General features: G+C 52.7%; 3 protein-coding genes across 3 annotated transcripts; 1 reads left to right on the top strand and 2 right to left on the bottom strand.

Annotated features, from left to right (window-relative positions):
* The first annotated feature begins 4,094 nt into the window (after positions 1-4,094).
* Positions 4,095-6,404, top strand: TM4SF19 (transmembrane 4 L six family member 19). The gene is made up of 5 exons (XM_036389163.1): positions 4,095-4,271; positions 4,448-4,516; positions 5,260-5,437; positions 5,953-5,957; positions 6,123-6,404. Exons 1-5 carry the CDS (start codon positions 4,095-4,097, stop codon positions 6,300-6,302), a joined length of 609 nt encoding a protein of 202 aa, XP_036245056.1. The 3' UTR covers positions 6,303-6,404.
* A 1,730-nt stretch (positions 6,405-8,134) lies between these two features.
* Positions 8,135-13,574, bottom strand: NEU4 (neuraminidase 4). Its single transcript, XM_036389280.2, is given in 5 exon segments — positions 8,135-9,680; positions 9,682-10,193; positions 10,978-11,233; positions 12,273-12,478; positions 13,496-13,574. Coding segments are annotated over 4 exon segments (1,455 nt in total). The 5' UTR covers positions 12,474-12,478; positions 13,496-13,574; the 3' UTR covers positions 8,135-9,194.
* A 1,704-nt stretch (positions 13,575-15,278) lies between these two features.
* GAL3ST2 (galactose-3-O-sulfotransferase 2) lies at positions 15,279-22,800 on the bottom strand. The gene is made up of 4 exons (XM_036388356.1): positions 21,915-22,800; positions 17,559-17,645; positions 16,861-17,140; positions 15,279-16,439 (listed from the first exon to the last, which is right to left on the bottom strand). Exons 1-4 carry the CDS (start codon positions 21,938-21,940, stop codon positions 15,579-15,581), a joined length of 1,254 nt encoding a protein of 417 aa, XP_036244249.1. The 5' UTR covers positions 21,941-22,800; the 3' UTR covers positions 15,279-15,578.
* Positions 22,801-26,009: the final 3,209 nt, after the last annotated feature.

Here is a 26,009-nt window from a genome sequence, read left to right as displayed (position 1 = left end):
GAGGAAATGGGGGTTTCTATTCTGAGCTGTCAGTGTCTCCCAGTACAGGTAGTGGCAAGGCAGAGCCTCTGACTTAGGGAGTTTGGGTTCCTTGGGACATTCCTGTCGTGGCCTGGCATGAAATGCTGAGGAGCAGGGACCCTTCTGGCCAGGGCTTGGCAGGTACAGTGGAGAAACAGAAATTAAGAAATCAGTTTTGGGTCATCTCGTGTTCCTGACTGTAGGTGGGACTCTGCTGTGGAGCTCAGCCCCTGCCAGGGTCTTGAAGCTGGAAAACCCTGAACTCTTCACACAGCCTAGGAAAATATTTCCAGTTCCAACTGAGTCAGGAATCTTTTTACATCAGGCTTCAGGTCAAGGAACTGCAGGGATATCTCAAACTCAAAATACCTCTTGGGTTTCATTTACCTGTTCTTCCTTTCTGTAAACTTCCAGCTTTTCATGGGGTTGATTTATCTGAACTGTAAATTCGGGTGACATTTCTAAGCCCTAAAGGGAATATTGTGCAGCATTGTGTTGGTGTTTCCTCAGTTAGTTCTAGCCACAAACGCCCTGCAGGACTTTGTCTGAGGGGATTTTGGAGAAATCTTGGCTGAGTAGTGGCACAAACAGGTTTGCAGGTGCTGAGGAGAGGAGTGGAGAGCCAGAGGGGTGCTGAACATCTTCCATCCAGGAGCAAGGCGGAGGCTGCTTTGGCACAGGTTTCCTTCTCACCAGGTCAGACTCAGCTCAGTCTCCTTGGTTCTCCTTGGAGCCAAACCAGTCTTGAGACCCAGGCTGCTGTGCAGTTTCCCCAGCCCCAGAGGAGCCTGGGGAGGCAAAGGGCAGGGGAGCAGGGAGGTGAAGGCTCCTGTTCAGCTCTGAGGAACCAGCAGGAGCTCCTGGCCAAGCTGGAATTGGCTTAGCTGGGACCATGTTTGGCTGCACCAGGACTGGGTGACTTGGCAGCAAATTCCTTGCTGTGCTGACACTTTCACAGTTGCACTTTGGTGTGAGAAAGGCAAGCACTCAGCTCCTCACGTGCAGGGCTAAAATTACCCTTCCATGAAGATTATTCTTATAAGGAAAAGATCAGCAGCCCAGGGAGCAGTGTCAGCTGGATGCTTCACACTTCCTGGCGTGGGGTTTTCTGTGGGTGATGGAGCAGATCATGTGTGTGCTGGGAACCTCAGGCTGCTGTGACGTAGGAAAGGCACAGGATGAGGTTGCAAAACATTTTCTTCCAGCAGAGTGAAAGATGGGTTCCCCTCTTTCAAAGTGAGAAAAGGGAGGAAGGAAAACTCGGACTCTGCTTATCCTGCATGTGTTGTCTGTCTGCATTTTGGAGACTGATCTGTCTAATTTAAGGATGAAATAGCCTGAGATTAACTCAGGTGCTTGAGCCCAGTGCCAAGGATGCCAAGGTCTCAGGTTCAATCCCTGCATGGGCAACTCAATTCAGTGTTGGGCTCCACGATCCTGCTGGGTCCCTTCCCCCTCAGACTATTCTGAGATTCTGTGACTAAAATGGGAATTCCTCTCCTGGTGCCAACTCTGATTTTCCTTTCACAGGGACTGTCTGATAACCTGCTCCTCAGTTTATTTTTGCAAGAGGAATGGAATTGCCTGCTGTAACTCAGCCTCACCCATTCATCTTTTCCCATGTGGCTCTTGGAGGGCTCTCAAAACTCTTCTTTGAGGAGGTTCTTCCTTGTGCCTGCACAGCCCATGAGCCATTCTTCTCTTTGCTTGTGCCACCTGCAGCTCTTCTGCCGACAAAACTGCCCCATTTTTTGCCATTTTTGGTGCTGTTGTTTCCCTGACTCCTTTTCTCAGACACAGAGATCATTGATGTTCCCCTGCTCCTGTTCCTGACCTCTGTGGGAATTGGAGTTTCCCATTGCACATTAACTGCCAGCCATGGCAGATAGGAAATGCTGATATCTGATAACTTTTAATAATGAAGATACCCAGAAATAACCTTCCTCTCTCAATCTCATCACCAAGGCACGAGACATATGTGTTGGGGATGCACTCAGCACCTGAGGAAAAGCTGAGACACCTGTGAGGAGCAAAAGGTGGGAGGTAGGAGCCAGTTAACACAAGGGAATGTTTATTCTGAACTTTTATTGAAGTATTAGAGAGGAAAGCATTATCCCAACAGGTTGTTCCAGGAGCAACAATGTTCAATGCTCAGGCAGTGATTGAGGCAATTAGTGCAGACGTGGTAGAAGCCTTAAAGTCTGAGGGTGTGCCTGTTTGGGTGAGCTCTGCCAGGGTGAATTCTGAAATGGGGAAGAGCAAGGCAGAGGCTGGCTCATGCAGCCACTCATCCTTCCCTGGGATGGGGACATGGCCAGAGGGTCACGCTCTGGTGGGCGGCCCCTGGGGGCAGAGGGAGGGGAGCCCAGGCTGAGGTGCCATAAATATGGGAGATCCTCAGGGCTCAGCAGGGCTGGACACTGCTGCTCCTTGAGGCATCACTCCAGGTAAGCTGGGAAGGGGGGAGAAGCTCCCTGGGCTGTGCTGGAGTCTCTGTGCTTTTGGTCATGGGGCTGTGCTGGCAGAGGGAGCCCTGCTGTCCACATGGACACGGGAGCACCTGCACAGGGGTTTGTCTGTGCTGGCTGAGGAGCTGCGTGCTCAGGGGATGTTTGGAAGGGACAGCATTCCCTGGGAGATTCCCAGGGGAAAGAGACTCCTGCCATCCCCAGGGAGAGGGCAGCAGTGGTGGGGGGGAAGGAGAATGCTTGGAGAGGTGGAAGGGAGATGGGCAGAAAGGTGAGGGCCCAGGCTGTGAGCTCAGAGGAGTTGGAGCTGTATCCAGAAGGTGGAGGGGAGGTGGGACTCTGCACAGGGCACTCATGGCTGTGGCAGGAAACAACCACACACAGCCCCTGGATTGCAGGCAGCGATTGAAGGGGGGAAAGAGGTCCTAAATTCCCTGTAACCAAGGCAGGGAGGATGGAAATCAAGAGAGGTGGGATTCCAGGGTGTGTGGAGCTGATGGTGCTGCTCAGGTGTCTCAGAGCCCTGGCCCTCCATGCTCAGCCCTCCCCAGTGCCCTGCTGGGACTGGTCCCAAGTAGATCCCTTGGACTGGTGTCCCCCAGCCCCTGGGGCAGTGCCAGGGCTGGATGTGCTGCCCTGGGCTCCTCCCTGGCCCCGGGGCCCTGCAGGAGGGGCTGAGAGCTCTTCCACAGAGCCAACCACGGTGCCACAGCTGCTGCTGCTGTGCAAAGCCAGAGCAAGAAACATCCTGAGCTGGGAACTTGTGCAAAATGGGCTGCAATCGAGCAGGAAAGGGGGAAATGCATGAGCCCAACTTCAAGCCAAAAAAACTCAGGGTAGAAAACAGCTGGGAGCCAGGACAGCAGCAAACCATGCTGTTTTCAGCAGTGCCAGAGTGACCAAAGGACATCCTGTACAGAAAGGGTCTTTAGGTGCAGAAGAGAGGCAATTTTGCACAAGGTATCACCTGGAGATGGGCAGGTGCTTTCTAGATAAACTCATAACTTAATAAGATGCCAGTGGAACTGGAGCATAGGTAATAATGTTTTCTTAATTAAATTTAATCGGTTTCATGCTCAGACCTCTGGCAGGGACAGGGATGGAATTGCTGTTGGATTCAGTTGGAGACTGATGTGCTTTCACAAGTTCTGTATAAGGATTTTGCCTCTTTCCTGGCTCCCTCCTGCTTGCTGTAAACCCTGAAAGCCAAGCTGAGCTGTGGTGGGTGCTTGGCTCCCTGCAGTAACATTTCCATACAATCTCAGACTGGTTTTGGTAGGAAGGGACCTTAAAGAAAAAAACTCCCCCATGTTCTCCTGCCAGGAGCTGGGACACATTTTGGAAGAGCCCCGCAGGTCTTGGGGCTTGGTGTAGGAACACCAGTGCCCATTTAGCAAACAAGAATTAGAATTTCCATTGGAAATTGCCCCAAGTAGGGGCAGTGCCAGCAGGGTGGGCTGACACCCAAAAGCACAACCCAGCAACTCCCACCCACCCACAGCTGTGAGATGGGCTCAGGGTGGGGAACCCTCGGGGCTCTGCAGGGCCAAATGCAGCCCCTTCCTCTCCTCCTCCTCTTCCTCCCCGTGCCCATGCAGGACAGCCATGTGCGTGGGGAAGTGCAGCCGGATCGTGGGGCCCTGCCTGCTGGTGCTGGGCACGCTGTCCATGTTGGCCAGCGTCCTGCTGCTGTTCCCGGCCGGAGCATCCCGGTACCTGCTGCAGGGACACCTGGGCCGCCACGCCCGCGCCCTGCCGGGGCTCTGGGGCGGCGGCATCGCCGTGAGTACCGCGGGGCACAGCGCCCTTCCCGCCGGGCCAGGGGCGCGGAGCGGGGCCAGGGGCGCGGAGCGGGGCCAGGGGCGCGGAGCGGGGCCAGGGGCGCGGAGCGGGGCCAGGGGCGCGGAGCGGGGCCGGTGGCTCCCCTTGGTCCCCCAGCTCTGCTTCTGTCCCCGCAGGTGCTGCTGGCAGCGACCCAGGTCACGGCGCTGGGCTGGCAGCGCCCCGGCTGCTCCGGCCGCCACAGCGTAAGCCAAGGGAGCCGGGAGGCGACGGGGCCGGGAAGCGGCGGGGCGGGAATGGGGCCGGGAAGCGGCTCCTCCGTGCCCTGCTGTGGGACAGGGCAGGGACCCTCCTGTGCCATGGAACCGCTGTGGGACAGGGCAGGGATCCTCCTCTGGCCCCACCTGGGACAGGGCAGAGATTCTCCTCTCTCCCGGCCCCGCGGTGGGACAGGGCAGGGATCCCCCTCTGCCATGGGACAGGGCAGGGACCGTCCCCTTCCATGTCCCCGCGGTGGGATAGGGAAGGAATCCCCCTCTGCCACGGGACAGGGCAGGGATCCTCCTCTTCCAGAGCCCCACCTGGGACAGAGATCCTCCTCTGCCATGGCCCCAGGGCGGGACAGGGCAGGGACCCTCCTGTGCCATGGGACAGGGCAGGGATCCCTCTCTGCCCCGGCCCCCGGTGGGTTGTGTCGGGTCCCTCTCTCCTATGCTGGGCACAGATCCCTTTCTCAGGTGCCACGGCGGGGTGTGGAACGCCCCTGTCCCGCAGCGGGTCCTGAGGCAGGGAGCTGCTCTCCAAGGGCCCTATGGCAGGCTGTCCCCTCCCAGGGCGTGCCGGGATGGGCTCTGCAGGTCGCTGCCTCTCCCTGCCCGCTTCTGCCATCCCAGCGGTGCCTCCATCCCCAAGCACAGCTGGGCAGGGCAGTTCCCCCTCCCAAACAGGCTGGGCTGGTTGTACCCCCTGACCGTGTGTGCCCCCGCAGGCGCTCCTGTCCGTGCTGCTCTCCAAGCTGGCGCTGCTGGGCGCCGCCGCCTGCTTCGTGCTCTGCGGGGTGGGGCTGAGCACCGGCCCGCTCTGCCTGCACAACAGCACCGCGCTGGGCCCCGGGCACGCCGCCCTCTGGGGTTACCCCTTCCTGGATCCCATCGACCTGGGGGCTGGTGCCAGGTGAGGGCTCAGTCGCTGCCGCCTCATTCATTCATTGCTAATTAAGTGGATTAATGGAGGGGGGTGGGTGGGTGGTGGTTGATGCAGGACCCTGGTAGCTCGAGGAATCCTCACCTTCCATGGGTTTCTGAGTGGTGCTTTCCATCCTCATCACCCTCCCACCTCCTAGCTAAAGTAATTGTAATAATAAGTTACAGAATAGAACTCGAATAAGAAGTTGCAGCACTGTTTGCTAGTTTATTATGAAGTGGAATCATCCCTTTGCATTCACTGTTTGAACCCCACTGCCCCATTTCTTTACGCCAGACTCTTATCTGAACCCATGGTTAATGTTTTATTCCAATGATTTTGCACTGCAACATCTTGACATTAGCTTCCATGAGCTTGCCTCCAGTGGCCAGGTCAATTCTCGGAGAGATGGCAGAATTATTGTATAGGTTTCTTTCCCTCCTGTCATTGTATGTGCCACAAAATAATTCTGTTCTCTTTTTAGATTCACACACATGAGTACATGTGATTCTTCTAACCATTCTTTTTCTTGCCTGCTCCTTGCTGTTTTGCTTCTGAGCTTTTATTCTGCTCATCCCCTGGATGAAGGGTGGGGTGTCTGGGGGATGTTTCACGGCAGAAATCGATGGGATCCTGCACCTTATCCCCTTCCTGTCACACAGGGCTGAGAACTACCTGTACAACCGGAGCACCTGGAGCACCTGCCTGGAGCCCGAGGGCATCGTCGCCTGGCACGTGGCGCTGTTCTCGCTGCTGCTGCTCATCAGCGCCGCCGAGATGCTGCTGGCCCTGCTCCAGATCCTCAACGGCCTCCTCGGCTGCCTCTGCGGCTCCTGTGACGGCAAGTAGGGCCTGCCAGGAGGAGGTGCCACCCCGGGTGTCCCTTGGCTGCTGGCACAGAGGGCACAGCAGGAGCTGTGACACCGGCCCGGTGCCGGAGCCCTGCGTGAGACGGACAGAGCCCCCGAGGGGCTGGAGCAGCTCGTGGGGATGATGAGCCAAGGGCTGCTCCTGTGCAGGTCCCCTGGCCTGGGCCGTGTCCCCTCCCTGGGGCTGGGACTGGCCTGGTAAGGGACGGAGGGGAGGGCCTGGCTGCCAGCAGCTGCCTCAGCCACCCCTTGTGATACTGAAAGGAGAAGAACTGAAAGGCAGGCAGCCTTGAGATACTGCAAGGCAGAGAACCAATTTCCTGCCCCAATCTGGAGCATTAGAAAGCAGGCACTCCTCATCCCAGAGCTGGACACGCAGGATGTCTCCTCTGACCCAATGCGTGCTGTGGGGCCTCACAGCAGGGTTTGTTCCCCCATGGTCACACAGGTTCATCACAAGGGGCTTCCTGGAGAACACAGAAGCAGCACTTTGCCTAGAACCAGTTTACATGCCTCCATCCCTTCCTGGAAAAGGGATTTTTGATCCTAGAGGGTTGTCTACAGGGGTGTGTGCTGCTTGTACTCAGTGCCCCAATACTGTGACCTTGCCTTGAACCTCTCTCAGGGCACGAGCTGCTGTTTCCTGTTACATAACTTTGCCACAAAAGTCACCATGTTCCAAAATGTTAATTGTTGAATCCAGAGGAGTTATTTAATCTGCTACAAAACTATAAATATAGCTTAATTGTTTGAGGTTGACATCCTCACTAAGAGATAAATAAATCTGTGGCATCACATACAAACAGTTCAGTGAACAGCCAGCGTTACATATTAGCACCCAAAAAGACACAGTCAGATCTGAAAGCTCCATCAGAAGACTTGGCCATTTGTTGTAGCTTTGAGTTTTCTAAGAAAACCAACACCCTGAAAATAAATCTCCATTCGACACTCACCATGTGCTCTGAATGTTCCCAAGATAACACAGCAACAACAGTGGTAAAGGGATTTGTCCTGATAGAGAAGAAACAAGTTTACATGAAATGTTTTAGGGATTGTCAGCAACCATCAGGTGTAAACCAATCACCTTGACAGCTCATCTGTCTCATTACCTGTTTCTCCAGTGGTTCCAGATGTATTTAGCATCCTGTCTGCCTGCTTTTACATCCTTTTGTCTCACTTGCTAGTTAGTCTTTAAGCTCTATTTTGCAACTTCCAGGGAACAGAAAATTTCTATTCTATGTGTTGTCTGTCACTTGTCAGCCTCCACCCACCCTGGTGGAAAATGAGGCATGGTGATGTCACAGACTGAAGAGCTGGACACTCCAGCTAATCACTCCAGATTAATCCAGTTAATCAGTTTTGTTAATCAGTGCATGTTTAGGGCAGCTGAGCTGGTGTTTGTCACCAGGCCAGGACAGGTGAAGGAGCCTGAGGCGCTGTGCTGGGGGAGGCAGAGCAGGAATTGAGGTGCAACCCCCAAAGTTCACCCACACACAAGTGTCAGGAGCAGCTGCTGCTCGTTCCCTGGAGCAGGACCCCCCCTCCTGTGCTCAGCCCCCTCCCCATAACCTTATAGCACCCAGCGTGGGCCTGAGCCTGATGGGCTGGGAGGGGCTTTGTCCCCAGACTGACAAGGGTCAGAGAGCAGTGATGGCCCTGGCACATCAAAAACCCAAATCCCAGAGCAGACAAAACAGTTACTGGGCCATTGGGGTGGTTGAACCCCAGCTGGCACCTGAGGACCACCCAGCCACTCACCCCCATGCCATGGGAGGGGAGAATTGGAGGGGTAAATGTGAGACATCTCCTGGGTTGACATAAAAACACTTTAATAATGGAAATAATAAGAATGAATTGTAATGAAAAGGGAAATAACAAAGAAAAATCACTAAAAGCCCAGACAGACAAGTAATGTAATACAAAATTTTCTTTATCATCAGCCCAAATATAAAACCCAGCCCCATCCCAGCTACAATGAAGGAACAGAACTCTACCCCAGCCCAAACCCTCAGAGTGATTTCAGAGAGACCATTGAGAAAAAGCCTTTTCATGAAAAATAAAGAATTTAGCATTATATACCACATTTATATAGCATAAGAAGGGGAGGAAAGCCCTTGGAGCAGGGGGGTGGTACCAGCCATCCCACATGCCCCTGAGCCAGCACCTGGCACACGGGGGTGGCACAGGGCACCCCTGGCTGCCTCCCCCCTGCACTGCCGCCCCCCAGTATTTGTTTCCAGAGGTGGATCTTGCTTGGAGAGGAGCCTGAGGCTGGGCTGGCTGTCACAGACGTGTTTTATGAAAAATCCTTTTGCTAGCATTTTTTCTCCTGAGAAGCTGAGAGGCCTCATAAACGAAATGTAACCAATGGTTATCTGCTGCTGTGGAATGCAACAGGTGCATCTGGGATTGGGCTCATGTGGTTGTTTCTCATTAATGGCCAATCACACCCAGCTGGCTCAGACTCTCTGGTCAGTCACAAGATTTTATTATCATTCCTTTTCTTTCTATCCTTTGCTAGACTTCTGATGAAATCCTTCCTTCTATTCTTTTAGTATAGTTCTAATATTTCATTTTCTTTTAATATATATCCTAAAATAATAAATCAGCCTTCTGAAACATGGAGTCAACATTCTCATCTCTTCCTTCGTCCTGGGACTCCTGTGAACACCACCAGAGCTGGGGGCAAAAGCCTCCCCACCCAAAACAGAATTTAAAAAGCAGCAATAAAAATGAGACAGACCCCAGTGTGGGGACAATGACACCTCCGTGTGCTGGGGCCGTGCTGGACGGTGGCAGGACCCAGCCGAGGGGCTGATGCTCCAGGATCCAGCACTGGGGTGGTGGTGGGGGGAGCTGACCTAGGCGGGCTCTAGGAGATGAAGCAGCTCCTCCTCCTCCTCCTCTTCCCGCCGCGGGGCCGGGGGGGAGCAGCGGCTGTCAGGGGGATGTTCTGGAGCACATCGTGCAGCGTGAACATGCTGAAGGAGATCTGCTCGTAGGGAGACCTCACGCCGTTCTCGTAGAGGCAGGCGAAGGCGGTGGCGGTGCCGCCGGCCACGGGCGCCTCCCGCTGCGGCAGCTCCAGGTACGCCAGGTCCGAGTAGGCGCTCGGGCCCTCGTAGATGACCCAGGGCTCTGTCCAGCTCTCGGCGTCCCTGGGGAAGGTGCTCAGGTGAACGCCCATGTTCACCCTGGACATGGGGCTGGTGGGGTGCGAGTACAGGATCCACGTTGGCGCTTGGAAGAAGGGAGCGGGGCTGGGGCTCGCCGCAGAGTCCCCCTGCACCAAGGTGACACCGTGGGCATCCTCATGGGGCTCAGGGCGGCCGCCAGCGGGGAGCTCAGCTCCTCCTGCCCTGTCGGGCGGGCGGGTGCCCAAACGCCCGGAGCGCCCCGGGGAGCAGGCGGCCCCCCGAGCCCCGGGAGGGCATCCCGGTGTCCCGGGAGGCAGCGGGGACGTACACGAGCGGCGCGGGGAAGCCGATGACGCTGCCGTGGCAGCCGTGGGGCGGCTCCACCAGCCGCTGCACCAGCTGCCCCCCGTGGAACACGGCCCCGTCGTCCGTGCTCAGCGCCTGCACCCTGAAGCCCAGCGGGCTGCGGGCGTTGCAGTAGAGGACGTTGGAGCCGTCCTCCTCATCCACGGACACCAGCTGGCACTCGCCCGACTGCAGGTTGGGGATGAACTCCCCGAAGCGCCAGGCGCGGCCGTGGTCGTCGCTGTAGAAGGCGAAGGAGTGCGGGGTGGTCTTGCAGAGCTGCCCGAAGCACTCCTTGCAGTCGATGTGGTAGCTGTAGGCGGGCACCAGCAGCCGGCCCGAGCGCAGCTGGATCCCGTGCCCGGGGCCCAGCGCGAACGTCGCCCAGTCTGGGGAGCAGAGGCGGCATGGGGTGAAGGTGGGATGGGGTAAAGAGGGAGCACCATGGTGCCCCGCCATGCCCAGCGTGGGGGGTCCCCGGGGCTTCCCCTCGAGCGGTGGGGTGGGGTGGGAGGGTAACACAGCCCAGCGCTGCCTAGCTGTCCCCACACGTGCCTCTCCATCTTCTCCCCACTCCCACGAACTGATATGCAGACTCCCTCCATCCCCCTTCTCCCCTCTGCCTGGAGTCCTCCTCCACCTCTTTGGAAGCTTGTGGGATTCCTGTGTCAAAGTCACCCCCAGCAATGTCACAGGTGGCTCCAGGACAGCAAAAGCCAGGGCCACCACCATGCTGGCTGCTGTCCCCTTGTCACAGACATCTTTTATGAAAACCCTTTCCTTAGGATTTTTTCTCCTGAGAGCTGAGAGGCCTCAGGAACAAAATGTAACCAATGGTTATCTGCTGCTGTGGAATGCAACAGGTGCATCTGGGATTGGGCTCATGTGTTTGTTTCTCATTAATGGCCAATCACAGTCAGCTGGCTTGGACAGACAGTCCAAGACAGAGCCTTTGTTATCATTCCTTCTTTTTCTATTCTTAGCCAGCCTTCTGATGAAATCCTTTCTTCTATTCTTTTAGTATAGTTTTAATATAATATATATCATAAAATAATAAATCAAGCCTTCTGAAACATGGAGTCAGATCCTCATCTCTTCCCTCATCCTCAGATCCCCTCAGACACAGAACACGGTCACATCCCCTCTCCCCCAGCACCCCCTGCCGCTGGGTACCTTTGATGGTGGCACCAATCACCTGCTGTGTCAGGTCTGTGGCCGTGCTCCAGCTCAGGCCCTGGTCAGCGCTGGTGACACAGCACAGGCGGGTGACATTTTGGCCAGTGACAATCTGGTAGGCTTCGGGCGTCCTGCCCAGCACCGTGATGAAGAAGAGGAAGAGGGTGCCCGTGAACTCATCGTAGAGCGGGCAGGGGTTCATGGAGCGGTGGTGCTGCAGCGTTGCTGTCTCCAGCACACGCATGTCTTCCCACTGCCCACGGAGGAGGAGGAGGAGAGGACAGACAGGGGTAAGGACCATCCCAGATTTTGCCCAGAGCAGCTGTGGCTGCCCTATCCCTGGATTGTTCCCAGCTGGGCTGGATTGTTGGAACCCTGGAAATTCCTCTGGCTGCCCTGGAGGACTCGAGACCCTGACAGGGGGCTCGGAGACCTTGGCACAGAGCCCAAGACCCCTGTGCCTTTGATTTTGACCCATGGAGCAAATTACTACCTTTATATGAAGAATCACAAGTCAAGAGAATTTAAGTAGAATAACAGTTAGTTTGTCACGGGGTGAAAAATAGATTTTTGAGGTTTTTAGAATGGGGGCTCGAAGTCCCAAGATGTGGGAATTTGGGTGTACCCTGTCCTTCTTCCTTCTTCTTCCTAGCCTCCATGTTCTGGGTCATGCTGGCACTTTTAGATTGGTTTAAGGTAGAAACTCACTGTCTAACATAGGTGATAGGGTATTGGGAAGTTATTGTAAATGTTCCAGGTGATGTTGGCACTTTTAGATTGGTTTAGAGTAGAAGCTCACTGTCTAACATCGGTGATAGGTATTGGGAAGTTATTGGAAATAATGTACATGTAGTTTTAAGTATAAAAAGACCCTCTGAGGTGGGCAGTGTGCCTCAACCTGACCTGCCAGACAGACCTCGTCGGGTCAGAGAAAAAATGTTCTAGATAAAAATAATAAACAACCTTGAGAATGAGAACAGAAGAATCCTGACTCCTTATTCGACTGCCAGGCTGGGAAAAAGAGACTTGTACGTATCTCAGAGTCACTCTGACCAGCAGAGATCCTGAGACTGGATGGGCTTGCAGCAGCCTGGGATAGTGAAGGTGTCCCTGCCCCTGTCAGGGCATGGAGTGAGATGGCCTTTGAGATCCACCCAAAACCAGCCCGTGGCCCTGTGACTCCACCCAGCCATCCTCCCCTCCCCGTGTGGCAGTCCCCACAGCCTGGCTGTGCCACGCCAAGCGATGGGGACAGCCCCAGCGTGTCCCCAGGCTGGCACACCGCGTCCCACCTGCACGTAGCTGCCGTAGATGGAGCCGCGGCGCAGCACCAGCAGGTTGGCGTGGGCATCGTCGGCGCTGAGGCGCTCCTCGGCGAACGCCAGCAGCTTGGCCACGCAGCGCAGGTAGAGCAGGGCGGGCACACGGTAGGTGACACCGCTGGATTCCTTCTCGAAGAGCACGGTCCGCGCCGGGAAGTGCCGGGAGCCCATGGCAGCTGCTGCGGCACAAGGATGCGGCGGGCCTGATGAAGGCGGGGGAGCGGCTGCTGGGTGTCGCCCCTGACACCCAGGGATTTTCTAAGCTTTCTAATATTAACATTCTTGTAGGGAACTTTTTCACACACTTTCTGTAAATAACTCATTGTTTTGCATTCCTTTATGGAGGAGGAGAAAGTTGATAGACTGTTGGTTTGTCCAGTGGCATTGGAGAGGTGGCACTGTCACCCTCCAATCCGCTGTCACTTTTAGAAAACTATAAATGCTGGAGTCAGAAAATAAACTTCCCTTTTTTCTTCCCCTTAGGAACAGCGGTGTGCGCTTGTGTTCTTTCGTGTCCTATAGCGACAGCTGGGCATGGCCAGGGGTGTGGGGCTGTCCTTGGAAGGGTTTGGGGTTTAGCTCGGTGGGCTGGGGTCGGGGTAGCCCCCGGAGCAGGGGCCGGGGTGGACAGGGGATGATGAGTGTGTGCTGGCGACTCACCACAGCTCAGGGCTGTCAGGGCATAGGGTACCAGCGAGGAGGCTGAGCTAGGGACCCCAAAATAAAATGAAATAAAATGAATTTGATCTTTAGGATGCTTGTCTGGGAAATCAAGGCCAGTGAGCAGAGAGCAGGGTGAGACCTGCAGCTGCACACCTTGGGAGGGCAGAGCCCACAGAGGAGACCCCCGGAGCAGCCCAGGCTCATCGTGACAGGGTCAGGGGTGCTCCTGTGCCCCTGCTGCCTCCAGTGACACGGACCCGGCTGAGCCCTTGCTCCCCCTCCTCTGCGGGGGAACCTGAGCACGGACAGCGGCGTCCCCAGCTGGGCTGTCCCTGTGGCACTGGCTGAGAGCTGTCCCCAAAGCCTTTCCTGCAGGGACAGGTCAGCTGTCCCCTGCTTACATGTCCCTGCATTTCCCTGGAGATTAGAAGGAGATGGGCACCCACTCCAGGCTCAGCTGGAGCTCTCACCTGTGGGTTCATCAGGAGCTTTTGCTGATTCAACCCCCCGGAGAAAGCGATGGCACTCACCGTGTCCCGCTCAGCTGAGTGTCCCCTCTCCGTGTCCCTGGCCCCAGCACGGAGTAACGCCGGCTCTCGGCAGAGCCGTGGCCTCCCTGCTCGGCCCCCCTGTCCCGCAGGGTCCCCCCTCCGCTGGGTCACGGGGCTCCCCCGCACGAATCCCTGACTCAGCAGCGGCGCTGCGGCGGCGCCCGGGGCACAAAGGAGCCCTTATGGGCAGAGCGGGGCCCGCGGCTGCCCAGACACCGTGCTCGGACCCCCGGAGGGGAAGCGAGGGCATCCGTGCATCTCCTGCCTCAGTTTCCCCCCTCCTGCAGGCTGGGAGAGGCCAGACTGCCCTGTCCAGGGGCTCCAGCCCATGTTCACCCCAGTGCACCCCACTGTGAGCTCCCCAGCCTGGGAGCTGTGGGACAGAGGGTCCCAGCCCTCCCAGGACCCCCAACCTTCCATGGAGCCCCAGCCCTCCCAGGACCCACAAACTTCTGTGGACCCCCAGCACTCCCAGCCTCTCCAGGATCCCCAGCCCTATCAGGATCCCCAGCACCACAGAATCCACAAACTTCCCAGGAACCCCAGCCCTCCCAGCATCCCCAGCCTTCCCAGGACCCCCACCTGCACATAAATCAGCTATGAAGAAAACATTTTTATACCTATATTCCAATATTCCATCTGTGTGATCAGTTTAGCTAAGAGGGTTTGACAAAATCCATATGGCAAGTCACAGGTCAGAAGCTCCAAGGGGAAAACAGGTGGAGGCTGCAGAACTGTTCAGGAAGGGCCCCTGGGATGGCCCAGGGTGACCAAGTGTGGCTCCTGCAGCTTCACCTGGCTGCTACAAAAGCCTCAGGTTAATTTTAGTGAAGCAAAGTGCTGTTAATCTGGGCTGTTCCTGCTGGGCTGGTTAACCCCTGCCTCAGCAGCTGCTAAACACAACTGAGGAAAATCCTGGCTCTGCTTCTCACCCCCCTCCCTCTGACAGCATCACCCCTGCTTCCCAGCTGGAGCTGCTGCCCCACAGCTTCACCCCCAAGGCAACATCTGGACCCCAGAGCCATCCTCCCCGTCCTGCCATCCAGGGCACTGCTGCTGGGGCAGTGCAGGAAGGTTTGTGAGGGTGGATTTGGTGTCACTGTCACCTGTCCCCAACACATCTGTCACTGCCAGCTTACCCTGACAAAACCCCAGTGTTTTAAAGCTGGGCCAGCATCTCCTCCTGCTCGTGCTGGTCAGGGCAGCAGTGGGGACCTGGATGCACCAGTGTGCCCAAAGCTGTGCCTCACTCCATCCCCTCCTCATCTGTGCTGGAGAGTTTGGCCAACACAGCAATGGGAGCCCCAAAAAACTGTCTGCTTTGCCAAAAAAGGGCTTTGGGGATGCTGCACCCAAAGGAACATCCATGCCCAGGCACCCTTGCCTGAGAGCGAGGGGCAAAACCACAAAACCTCCTCCCAGGGGAGCACTGAGCTCTCCCACGCGGGACAGAGGCCCATTCACCTGGTGACACATGTGAGAGGCACAGCTTACATGCCACTGGGCAAGGCAGCCAGCCTGCCTGGCTTTGGGCAGGACGCCTGGGGCTGCCACAGCAGAGGCAGCTCCAGCAGCGTGTGCTGGTTTGTCCTCAGTGAGCGTGGATGCTGCTGGATGGGACAGCCACCATCTCCCCTGCTCCCCTGAGCACTGTGTCCCCTTGTCACACCCCCCTGACTTCCCTCCCCCTCCCCTAAACCCTCCAAAATCAGGACCTGCTCCAGTGAGCTGTGACCAGACTGATGCAACGATGGATATCAAATAAAATCAAATGAAGGCAAATGATCACGCTCCTGATTAATGATTAAGAGGCTGGAATGTCTTGGCCAGCTGCAGCCAGCCTGGCTCCCTCCAGCCAGGAGCAGGCAGGTGGGATCACCCAGGACCTGGACAATGCAAAGCCTTTGGCTCAAGGTCCCCAAAGAGACCAACCACCAACTTGGTGTCCCTAAACAAAGCCCCCACTGCCTCCCCCTCATGCACAGGAGTCCTGTGGGTCAGTTCCATGTCAGACAAGGGGGGATGCAAAGCAGTGGGAAGCCACAGTGGGCTGCCACATGTCCTAGTCGGACCCTGGGAGCTGCATCTTCTCCTGGAGACTGGTCCACAGCAATGGCAATCCCACATTTTTCCTCTTCTTGTGTGGGTGCTGGACAGCATAAAGGTAGGAGGTGTACTGGAGCTCTGGTATGACCATTTTCTGGCAGGTTCTCAGAGTTGTGTTGTCCAAGTCTTGTTTGAGGTTGTAGCCCAGGATATTTGCAGCCCCTGACTGGAAAGGCAGGAGAGCTTTATTCCTGATGTGATCCTTCCTTACTGCCTCCTGCTCTGACAGACAAGTCTCCATGAGCTCCTTCTGTCTGGTCCGCAGGTGATCCACCTCCTTTGCCAGCACCCCCAGCCCTATGGTCTCCTCAATTCTCCTCCAGAAGCTCTGGTTGAAGTGCAGGTAGAGCTTCCAGTCCAGTGAGCACCAGGCTTTTATCTGCTCCTCACTTTCCGGAGTCAACGTCTGGACGGTGTCCTGGCTTCTGGAATTGAGCTTGAAGTAAATCACATCATCCAGATCCCAGCACAAGGTGTGCTTCAGGAGGATCATGGACTCATCAAAGTAGTCTGCTATCAAGATGAGGTGGAAGTTGTGCTCGATCTCCTCCAGGACAGCCTGGGTGTAGTTGGTGTCATCCTTGGCGTTGTTGTTGTAGCCAAAGTCAAACCACATGATATTCCTGGCGTAGATGTTGCTCCTGTAATCTGCTGGCTGGTAATACCTTGTGGGTGACTGCAGGAACTCGTTCACGTTCTTGGAGTTCCTGAAGGCAGGCACATAGTCCTTGTAGTAGATGTAGGAAGACTCCAGCAGAGGAATGGGGTTCCTCAGGATGGAGAAGTAGAAGGTGTTGGCTGCCATCACCTTTTTTACCTATTTGTGGGAGGAAGAAGAGGTTAGTCTGTCTCAGAGGAAAAGAAAAACCAATAATTATCTGCTGCTGTGGAATGCAACATGTGCATCTTTGATTGGCCTCATGTGGTTGTTTTTAATTAATGGCAATCACAGTCCAGCTGTCTCAGACTCTCTGGTCAGTCATGAGATTTTATTTTCATTCCATTCCTTTCTATTTCTTGCTAGCCTTCTGATGAAATCCTTTCTTCTATTCTTTTAGAATAGTTTTAATATATCAATTTCTTTTAATATAATATATATCATAAAATAATAAATCAGCCTTCTGAAACATGGAGTCAAGATTCTCATCTCCTCCCTCATCCTGGGACCCCTGCAAACACCACCACTGTTAGTCCTGTCCCAGCCAAGTTTCTCCTCAGGTGTCGTGGCTCTTTCTTACCTCCGAGGGGTTAAACCGCAGGTGATTGCACATGATGTTGTAATTTTGGCCTATGGTTTCAAAGCCCTCCACAAAGTGGGCCACGAAAGTGCTTGGGTAGCCCAGGTGGAGGAGCTTGTCAGCAGGGAGGGCGACAGTGAGGTTGTACCTCTCTGCAAACCTGAACATGATGTTGAGCACAGTGCTGCTGGCAGTCTTGTGGGTTTTGAGGAACATGACGTTTGTCTTGGCATGGCACGGCGTGGGAGGGATCAGCAGCTCCTCGCGGCTCTTTGAGATTCTGCAGGGAGGTGACAAATGGGGCAAAGAGACTCTCTGGTGCTGCACCCCATCTCTGAGACCTGGCAAAGCCAAGCCCAGCTGCTCCTCTGACCCCACACCTGCAGTGGTCCAAGGCTGCACCCAAATCAGCCCCAGCCCTCCAGTGTAGGTGTTTTCCCCCTACAGTTTTCCCTCTCTCCAGACTCTCACTTACCAAAGATTCCAGCTCAATCCCCTTTTCCCACACAGCTGATTTTGTCCCAAAGAGGCTGAGCTTTGGCTAATTCCATTCCTTCCCCAAACCAGGACCTAGTTTTGAGCCACCCCCCTTTGAACATTAGCACAAGGCCTCATGAGAAATAAATCAGATGTCAGAGGCCACGTCCTGGCTGCTCCAGGTACAGGAAATTGTGCAACCTTGCTTCAGCCTCCCTTACCTGTAACTCTTACTCTTCATATGGAAGAATCCCGAGAGGCAGGAAAGTCCCAGGCAGAAGCTGAAAATGATGAGACACCTGGCATGCCTGGAAAAAAAAAGAGTTTCAGTGGATTTTTACCCAATAGTCCTTTCCCAAACCACCACATTTTGCATCTTGCCCTCAGGAATGTGAGCACAGTTTTATATTTCCGTTTTGGCAGCCAGCTTTGGACCCTGAGCAGGTATTAAAGGCCAGATAGTGAGAAACTGCACTTTCACTATTACTCTCCTAATTTTGCTTTTGGCAAGACACAGTGTGCTTCAGGCAGAGCCTGAGCTCTTCCCACAGCCTCCTGCTCTGCTTGGCTGCCTTTTGTTTTGCTTTTCTTTTGGTTTTCTGGGGCTTTAGAGCTTATTCACTATTCAAACTCCTAGATTATTCACCAGAAAACGAGCCCTTTGTAGGCGTATAAAGACTTCCCTGGTGAGAAACCTGAGCAGCTCCTGTAATCACATCACTCCAGAAGATGAGGATTAGGAAAAAACCCACTAAACTGAGGAAAAAATCCACTAAACTGAGGTACTTTTGCAATATAAATACGATTTTTCAAGACAAAAATCTGTACAACACCTATAATGGATTTATTACACCCCATTTTGAAATGGGGGGGTGGATAATGATGAGGGAGGAGTCTTTTCCAGCACTAATTAAGCAACCATGATGCATCAAGGGTTCCCTGCACATTGCAGGGGGTTGGAATGGGATGGTCTTTAATGTCTTTTCCAATTCAAACAATCTATGGTACCATGATCATCACCAGTGTACTCCAGCTGGGACACAGAGGGGATCTTTTGAAGGTTTGGTGCCCACCTAAAAGGAATTTTTCACCACCAAGTTTGATCTGACTTCTCTCACCCTGGAAGCTTTTTTAGCTCTGTGTGAATCTCATATTTGCAGACATGGCCAAAATGCAGCAGATCTGGCTCAGGCTTTACACTGTTTTAAGAAGATATCATCCCAATTTCCAGCATGCTATGGTCACACTTGTGGTTTCCTCTCTCCAAAGGGAGCAAGCAAGCCTTCAAGCCCTCCTCCAAAAGCCCTTCCCAAGGCCAGGGGAGACCCTAGCTGGTACCAACCTCTGTCAGGAATTTGCAGCACAGCATCTGCACACAGAGTTTCAAGACAGACCTGCAGGCAAGATTTCATCAGGATTTCCTAAACTTTTTGCCCCAGGCCTGTTAGGGGGATGGCAGTGGGACAATCCCCTGTCCTTGGAGATGAGGTGGGAGAAGAAAGACAGAGGAGCCCATGGGCAGCGAGCAGGCTCCATGCAGCCCCCACACCAATCTTCTTGGTCTTTCATTTAAACTGAGGCTGCCTTCTATCTGATGGTTTTCCAAAGCACACCACCCTGCCTGCCTGCCTGCCTGCCTGGAGGTCCTTCCTAAGCTGACATCCTCCTGCTGCACCTTTTCTGTCGAGTTTAATGGGTGCAGTAACAGTCCATTTATTAATTTAGGTAGTGTCCCCAAAATGGCAACTCTGAATGATGTTTTATGGGGCAAACAAATCACATACACCCAAAATCATCCTGAGGGCAGATACAGATCACAATATGCTCTAGAAGACCCAGAGCATAGGTCCCCCTTCTTGTTCTTCTGGCTCAAGCTGAAAATAACAGACATCTGCATCAAACTAACAAGGTTCTTTTAAATTCAAAGACCTGGAACACAGGCAAGAAATACTAATGGCAAAATCCCTTCTACTGCAAAAAGACAGGCTCTGTAGACCTCTGCACCTTATCACCTCAAGGCATCCCACAATATTTTAATAGTTGTTTACTTAAATGAATGATTACACAGTGCCATTCTGCCTCCCAATATTCAGACACATTCAGCACACCAAGCCCAACCCCAGCCTAAGTGAATGCTCCCAGAGACCCATTTTGTCTGGACATGCCCCAAACCAAACAACAGCTATGTTTTGTCCCTGGAGACACAGGGAGGAATGAACCTTTGAATTGTCTAGACCAAAACTATTTCTTCCTGGAATGGTGGGTTTTAAGAAGCAAGAGTGACTGATCTCTGCAGAACATGGTCCATGCAGGTGCCAGTCCCCAGGCAGAAAGGGCAGGATCCTTGTCCCAGGGGTGACAAACAATGCATTGTCATGGCATGGTGCTTGTTCCTGTGCCTGGGATGGATGGATGGATGGATGGATGGATGGATGGATGGATGGATGGATGGATGGAGGATGGATGGATGGATGGATGATGGATGGATGGATGGATGGATGGATGATGGATGGATGGATGGATGGATGGATGGATGGATGGATGGATGGATGGATGGATGGATGGGTGATGGATGGATGGATGATGGATGGATGGGTATCTGCCTTCCTGTCACCATGATATTTTCTGAAAAATCTTCTTTGCCCAGGATTCTTCTCCTGGGAAGCTGGGAAACTTCAGCTTCTCCCTGTTTTGCTGCTTTGGAATGTGATTTGGAGAATTGTTTACCCAGCATGTGAATTGTTCTTAATTAATGACCAATCCCAGTCCAGCTGTGTCAGACTCTCTGGTCTGTCATGGGTTTTTATTATTCATTCTTTTATAGCCTCCTGATGTATCCTTTCTCTTTCTTTAGTATAGTTTTAGTATAGCATACAATATAATACAATATAATATAAATAATATAATACAATATAATGTAATACAATATAATACAATACAATACAATACATTACAATATAATACAATACAATAAAATACAATACAATATAATACAATATAATATAATATAATAATAAATCAGCCTTCTGAGAACATGGAGTCAGATTCTCATCTCTCACCTCATTCTGGGGACCCTCATAACACCACAACACCTTCCAGCCCAGGGAACAAGCAGGGAGTGGTGACATGGAGGGAACTCTGCTGCACCTCAGCCCAGCAAAGGTGAGCAAGGAAGGTGTCCAGAGGAAGAGCCAAGGGCAGGGATCCAGGAGATCCCCAGGGAGGAGTGTGGGAAACTGGGGACCCTGGGGATGAGAGGAGGGCTGCAGGTACACAGGGTGCAGGTTAGTGCACCCATGGAGTCCTGTGCCCATCACCCCTGTCAGGGCACTGCACTGTCAGGGCTGTCCCTGGCTCCAGGGTGACATCCCCACACACACTGGGGGAATAAGGTGGCTGAATAAACAAATCTCTCACACAGCAAACTGATGGCACTTTTCCCTCCTCTTGCAACAAGCCTCCATCATTTCTGCACATCTTGTGCTTGGAAACAAACGAGCTCCTGAAATGTTTCAGGGTTTTTACTGACAGAAAGGGTGTAGGATCTTCACCTGGAGCATACACAGTGTTTTGAACACAGTGTGACTGCTCTCCCAGAAAACAGCACAGGGCCAGTGTGGGATTTGCTCCCAGACCTGCTTCCAGTGTTCAGTACAGAATAAGACATGACAACTGCTTGAAATTCTGCAGAGAATGATTACATCTCAGGCTCTCTATGTTTCAAATGCATGCAATGGAAATTATGAGAATATCAAGAAGCACTTGGAAAATGCTGTCATGCACTTAGTGTGGTATTTGGGATTGTCCTTTGCAGGACCAGGAGTTGCACTCAATGATCCCTGTGGATCCCTTCCAGCTCAGAATATTCTGATTCTCTGTCTGCAGACCTGCACTGGGGTTTCACCCCAGCTTGGCCCCCACCACCCTGGCACATCTCTGTGAGAGCCTTAAGCTGTGTTCCCTTAGTATCACACACCCCCTTTGTCACAAGACTGCAAGGCTCTGACCTGCACAGCATCATGGAATTGTTTAGGTTGTGAAATACCTCTAAGATCTGGTGCAGCGAAGTTCAGGAGAGAAAGTCCAAATCTGAATGCTGTGCTGAAGTTACCTGAACGAGCCTGGAAAACCTTTGAGCAGCGCATGGGAGACACAAAATTCTAAGAAGCCAAAAAACCCACGGAGCACTTGGTGCCAGAGGTTCCACTTGCCTTTCCAGCCTCTGCTGTGCTTTTTTCCCTTCTGGGAAGAAAACATGGAAATCTATCTCTCTTACACAAAATCTACCTCTCTTAGAGGTGCAGCTATAGATGCTTTAAGGCTTGTGACCCCCTTCTTGTTCCTTTGGCTTAAGCCAAAAATAACAGACATCTGCATCAAACTAGCAAGGTTCTTTTAAATTCAAAGATCTGGAACACAGGCAAGAAATACTAATGGCAAAATGAATCCCTTCCCTGGAGCAAATTGTAACTAACTCTGTGGGTTATTAACAACTTCCAGGGATGACTTGAAGCAGACCTTCCTGCAAAGCAAGTTTTAGTTGGGCACCCCCAGCACTCAGCACCCTCTGCCCTTACCTTGGAGTGCACCCAGGGCTTTTCATGCTGCTGCAGGCTGGGAAATCTCTCCTTTTGCAAACTGACTCCAGTGCCTGTTTGTCTCCTCTGGCTCACAGTGGCCAAGTCTCTATTTCTAGCATCTGTTCACTGCTATAAATGGCTGGGATAGGTGAGGATGAAGGGAGTGGCTAGGTGTTCCCAGAAGGGGGTGGGAGTTAATTAATAAGCCATGAAAAGTGCTGGTATCCAGGACATCAACATGGGCATAAAGAGCTGCCTCGGGACACGGCGTTTGCAGCAGCTTTGCTGGGAAGGAGAGGCTGAACTGGGATTCCTTAGAAGGGATCCTTTTCTCTCCTGGCTGCAGGAGGGAGGCTCACAGGGGCTGCTGGAGGGCACTGGACCTTTGTCACCCTGCACCAGGGGCCATGGTCAGTGACTGCTGTCCCTTTTATCTGCTTCTTGCTCGATGGGTAAGGACAGGAATTCACTGCCAGACACATTTGGCAAGAGCAAACAGGAATGGTGTTCACCTATGGGAAATTCCTCTTAAAACATTTAGACTTCAAATTTTTGGTAAAAATGCAATTACTGTAGCTGGAGGTTAAGAGCTTAATAGACTTGGCTATATGCATGCCTTGGGAGGGAGAAATCTTGTCCCTAAAGGGGCATTATTTTATCTCTGGTGTCATTAACAACTATTACAATTCATATTGTGCAGGAATTTTAGATTCCACTGAGGCTGCTGTACACCAGGACTTCACAAACTGGATTTGATGGTTGCAGTTTGTCCTGGGAGAGCAGAATCTGTCCTGCAGGTCTGGAGGGGGGGTCATCTCCCTGCTCCCCATACTGGGAGGAAGCCACTGCTCTCCTCATTTGGGCAACTAGAAGTGTACCCACACCTCCCAGCCTGGATTAGGGGGCTCTGAGTTGTTACTTTGGTCTTTTACAGCCATGCTGAGTTCCATGCACCTCCTGGTGGTCCCCTTTCCCTCCCCTCACACAGTGCCACCCTTCTAACCCTTGCATACTGTTGGACCCCCTGAACAGCCAAATCCTCAGCACTCCAGGATCCTTCACCTACATTGCTGCATTTCCAGAGCACCGAAATTCACAGCATTTCTTTTTAAATCACAGCTTCCCCAGACCAGCCCCAACTCCAGCACTTTACCAAGATGCAGAGATTAGCAAGGTGTAGGGTTGCTTTCCTTGAGTTTCTTGGTAGAACCTGTGTCAATGTGCTCTTTTATGGAGAATTTCTAGGGTTACTCTTGGCACAGCACCAGCTGCTGCTGGCAGGGAGGGCACATTTCAGCGACCTCTTTCTCCTGTTACATTACACACGTCAGCTGTGGCATTTCTCACTCGGGAGCTGGTAGAGCCCGCAGATCACAAAAGCCCATTTTTTACACTTTTACAATTGATTCATTGCTCTCTCCTGGGGTGTTGTACACGAATTGTCAGCTTTGGTTACACCAAAAAAAAAAAAATTATGCCAGGCATGAATACTTGTTCTGATGTGGAGGTGGGCTGGGGCAGGGAAGGGCAGCCAGGTGACACAGAGTTAGTGAGTTGGGGTGAGATTCATCACTCCATCCTGCTCTGCTTCCTCTTGGGGGTCAGGCCCCGGGAGAGCTGCCCCTTGCAGCAGGATGGGGAGAATCAGAAGGAGGAAATGCAAAAACTCGTGGGTTGTGATAAGGGCAGTTTAACAGGTAAAGCAAAACCTGCACAAACAAGTGAATCAAAAGGAAATCATTCCCTGCTTCCTGCCGCAGGTGGGTGCTGGGCCATCCCAGGAAAGCTGAGCTCCATCACCCGTAACGGTGACTTGGGAACACCCCCTTCCTCCTTCCTGGCAGGTTTTATTGCTGGGCGCCGCCTCCTCCGGCGTGGGAGAGCGCTGTGCTCAGCCAGCTCGGCTGGGTCCCCTCGCAGCTCCGCACTGGTGAGGAGCAGAACAGACCTTCATGTTGTGTAAGCACCACTCAGCAACAGCTACAACATTCCTGTGCTTCCATCGCTGATCCAAACACAGATCCAGACCAGCCGCTGTCAAGAAAATTAACTCTGTCCCCGCCATAATCCTGTACAGAGAAAGACAAAACCAGTAGAGAGAGCCAAGAAGACCACTGGTTCTAAGTGCAGAGCATTCACAGCATTCTAGTGTTTAAGTCTGTCTCAAAAAAAATAGAATTTTGGACAAGAAATGCCTGTCACGCTGACTCTTTCTAAAAATACACATACATGTACCCACCCTGTCTCTCCCTGCTACAAACAACAGTGCACCACTATGTGAAAGCATCACTGAGAACACAGAAGTAAGGTCTAGGAAAGATAAAACAACCCTACACTGCCTCCTCCCTTGTATTCCCCCAGGGAACTGCTCTATTGTTCAGTGCAACAGTGCAACTTACACGGGGCTTTAAGATCTGCAAGTGTAAGGAAGATGTTAAATGGAGCTATGCCAGAACTCCCCTGGCCACAGCCCAGGGTTGTGTGTCTCCCTCCCAAGCACCCTCTCTGTACACAGCTGAAAAAGAGAACTATGGAAAGTTCCACTTCCCCAAAAGAGCTTTTCATGTGGAAAGTCTGTATTTTACACAGTGATGGTCAGTAGTTTAGGGGGAAAAAAAGAAAGAATGGTGTAGGAAAAGGGCAGAAAATATAAACAGCTTGATTCAGAAAGAACTAGCTGCAACCTGGCAGATTTCTTTTCCAAGGACATCATGAACTTCCCATAGCTTTTCATCACCCCACACCCAAGCAGCACAGACTGTATTCTCTTTTCACAGAGCCACAGAAGTCCAGAACCATTTGAGCTGGGAGAGACCTCCAAGACCACTGAGCTCAGCCTGTGACCAATATCCACCTTGTAACCAGGCCAGAGCACTGAGTGCCACATCCAGGTATTCCTTGAACACCTCCAGGGACTCCAGCACCTCCCTGGGCAGCCCCTGCCAATGCCTGGGCACCCCTTCCATGACAAAATTCTTCCTCTTTGCAAGTGATGGCATTGTTCACTTTGCTTTAGCCCAGAAGAGGACAATCAACTCCTCTCTGACTGGTCCTGAAGGATGAAGGGAGAGGTGGGGAGTGTCCCATAATAAAGAGAAAGGGTTGAATGGCCAAGAGTGGAGAGCAGGACTAGGTACTGGCAGGCCATGGAATATATGGAGGTATTTCTGTCAAAAGCATCCACAAGACCAAGCTGAGAGAGATGTGGTCTTAGGAACTGTATTGAGAAGGGCATTGCAACACATTGCTGAGCACAAGCCAGCATCCTTAGTGCAGTCTGACAGTGTGCAGCCTTGTAGAGATTGTGTTCTGCCTACAAACAGAAGAAAACACTCTTTAGGATGGTTTTTCTTTGAAGAACAAGGCTCTGGACGGAACATTTATTTTACTGCTCTGTGGAAGAGCCAACATCACAGAAAAGCAGATAGTGGAGAAGATGGCTACTGCATAGGACACAACCTTCCCTTCCCTACTCTCATGGCATCCAGTAAGGCTTTCCAAACCAGTACACCTGAGTAAAATCCATCAATGGGCTCCCTCTGAGCACAGCCTGAGCCAGCTTATTACCTGTCCCCCAGCCCACCCAGGCAGCCCAGGAGAATCACAGAATCACAGGATGGTTTAGGTTGGAAGCTCACCCTGTTCCAACCCCCCTGCCACTAGCAGGGGACACCTACCATTAGGCCAGGCCACTCAAATCCCTGTCCAGCCTGGAGAAGATTGTGGGAAAGAGCATAACAGGCTGTGCTGACATCCACTGCTCTGCCCATGTTGAAAGAAAACATCCTTTTGTTGTAAAAAGTTATCAGCTTAGTGAGACGATTTACTTCTGGAAAATGCTCTGGCTCTTTCTTATTACCACCTGCTTCATTTGGATACAAAAGAGCCTAGATTATGAGTGACACATATCAGTAAATAAGGATATAACTAACAAACACCAAGTAAGCCAGAAGATAAATGACTCACTGCCTCTGTAGCAGAAAGGTGACTGTGGTTTTGTACAACAAACCATACATTACAAGACACTGTAGCAAATAAAACCAAACCCCAAAACCAACAAAACCCTTCATGTTAGAATAGAACAGTTCAGCT

Source organism: Molothrus ater, chromosome 10 (assembly GCF_012460135.2).
Source record: "Molothrus ater isolate BHLD 08-10-18 breed brown headed cowbird chromosome 10, BPBGC_Mater_1.1, whole genome shotgun sequence".
Lineage (NCBI taxonomy): Eukaryota > Metazoa > Chordata > Aves > Passeriformes > Icteridae > Molothrus > Molothrus ater.
Note: the sequence above shows the minus strand (reverse complement) of the source record. Positions and strands in the feature narration are given on the sequence as shown.

Bases quoted from the DNA above. Each gene is read 5' to 3' on its own strand.
- TM4SF19 (XM_036389163.1), top strand. From the start codon at position 4,095: ATGTGCGTGGGGAAGTGCAGCCGGATCGTGGGGCCCTGCCTGCTGGTG. The intron at 4,272-4,447 runs GTGAGTACCGCG...CTGTCCCCGCAG, and splicing joins TCTGGGGCGGCGGCATCGCC to GTGCTGCTGGCAGCGACCCA. The intron at 4,517-5,259 runs GTAAGCCAAGGG...GTGCCCCCGCAG, and splicing joins GCTGCTCCGGCCGCCACAGC to GCGCTCCTGTCCGTGCTGCT.
- GAL3ST2 (XM_036388356.1), bottom strand. From the start codon at position 21,940: ATGAAAAGCCCTGGGTGCACTCCAAG. The intron at 17,646-21,914 runs GTAAGGGCAGAG...TTTTTTTTCCAG, and splicing joins AGCCCTGGGTGCACTCCAAG to GCATGCCAGGTGTCTCATCA. The intron at 17,141-17,558 runs GTAAGGGAGGCT...ACCTCCCTGCAG, and splicing joins ATGAAGAGTAAGAGTTACAG to AATCTCAAAGAGCCGCGAGG.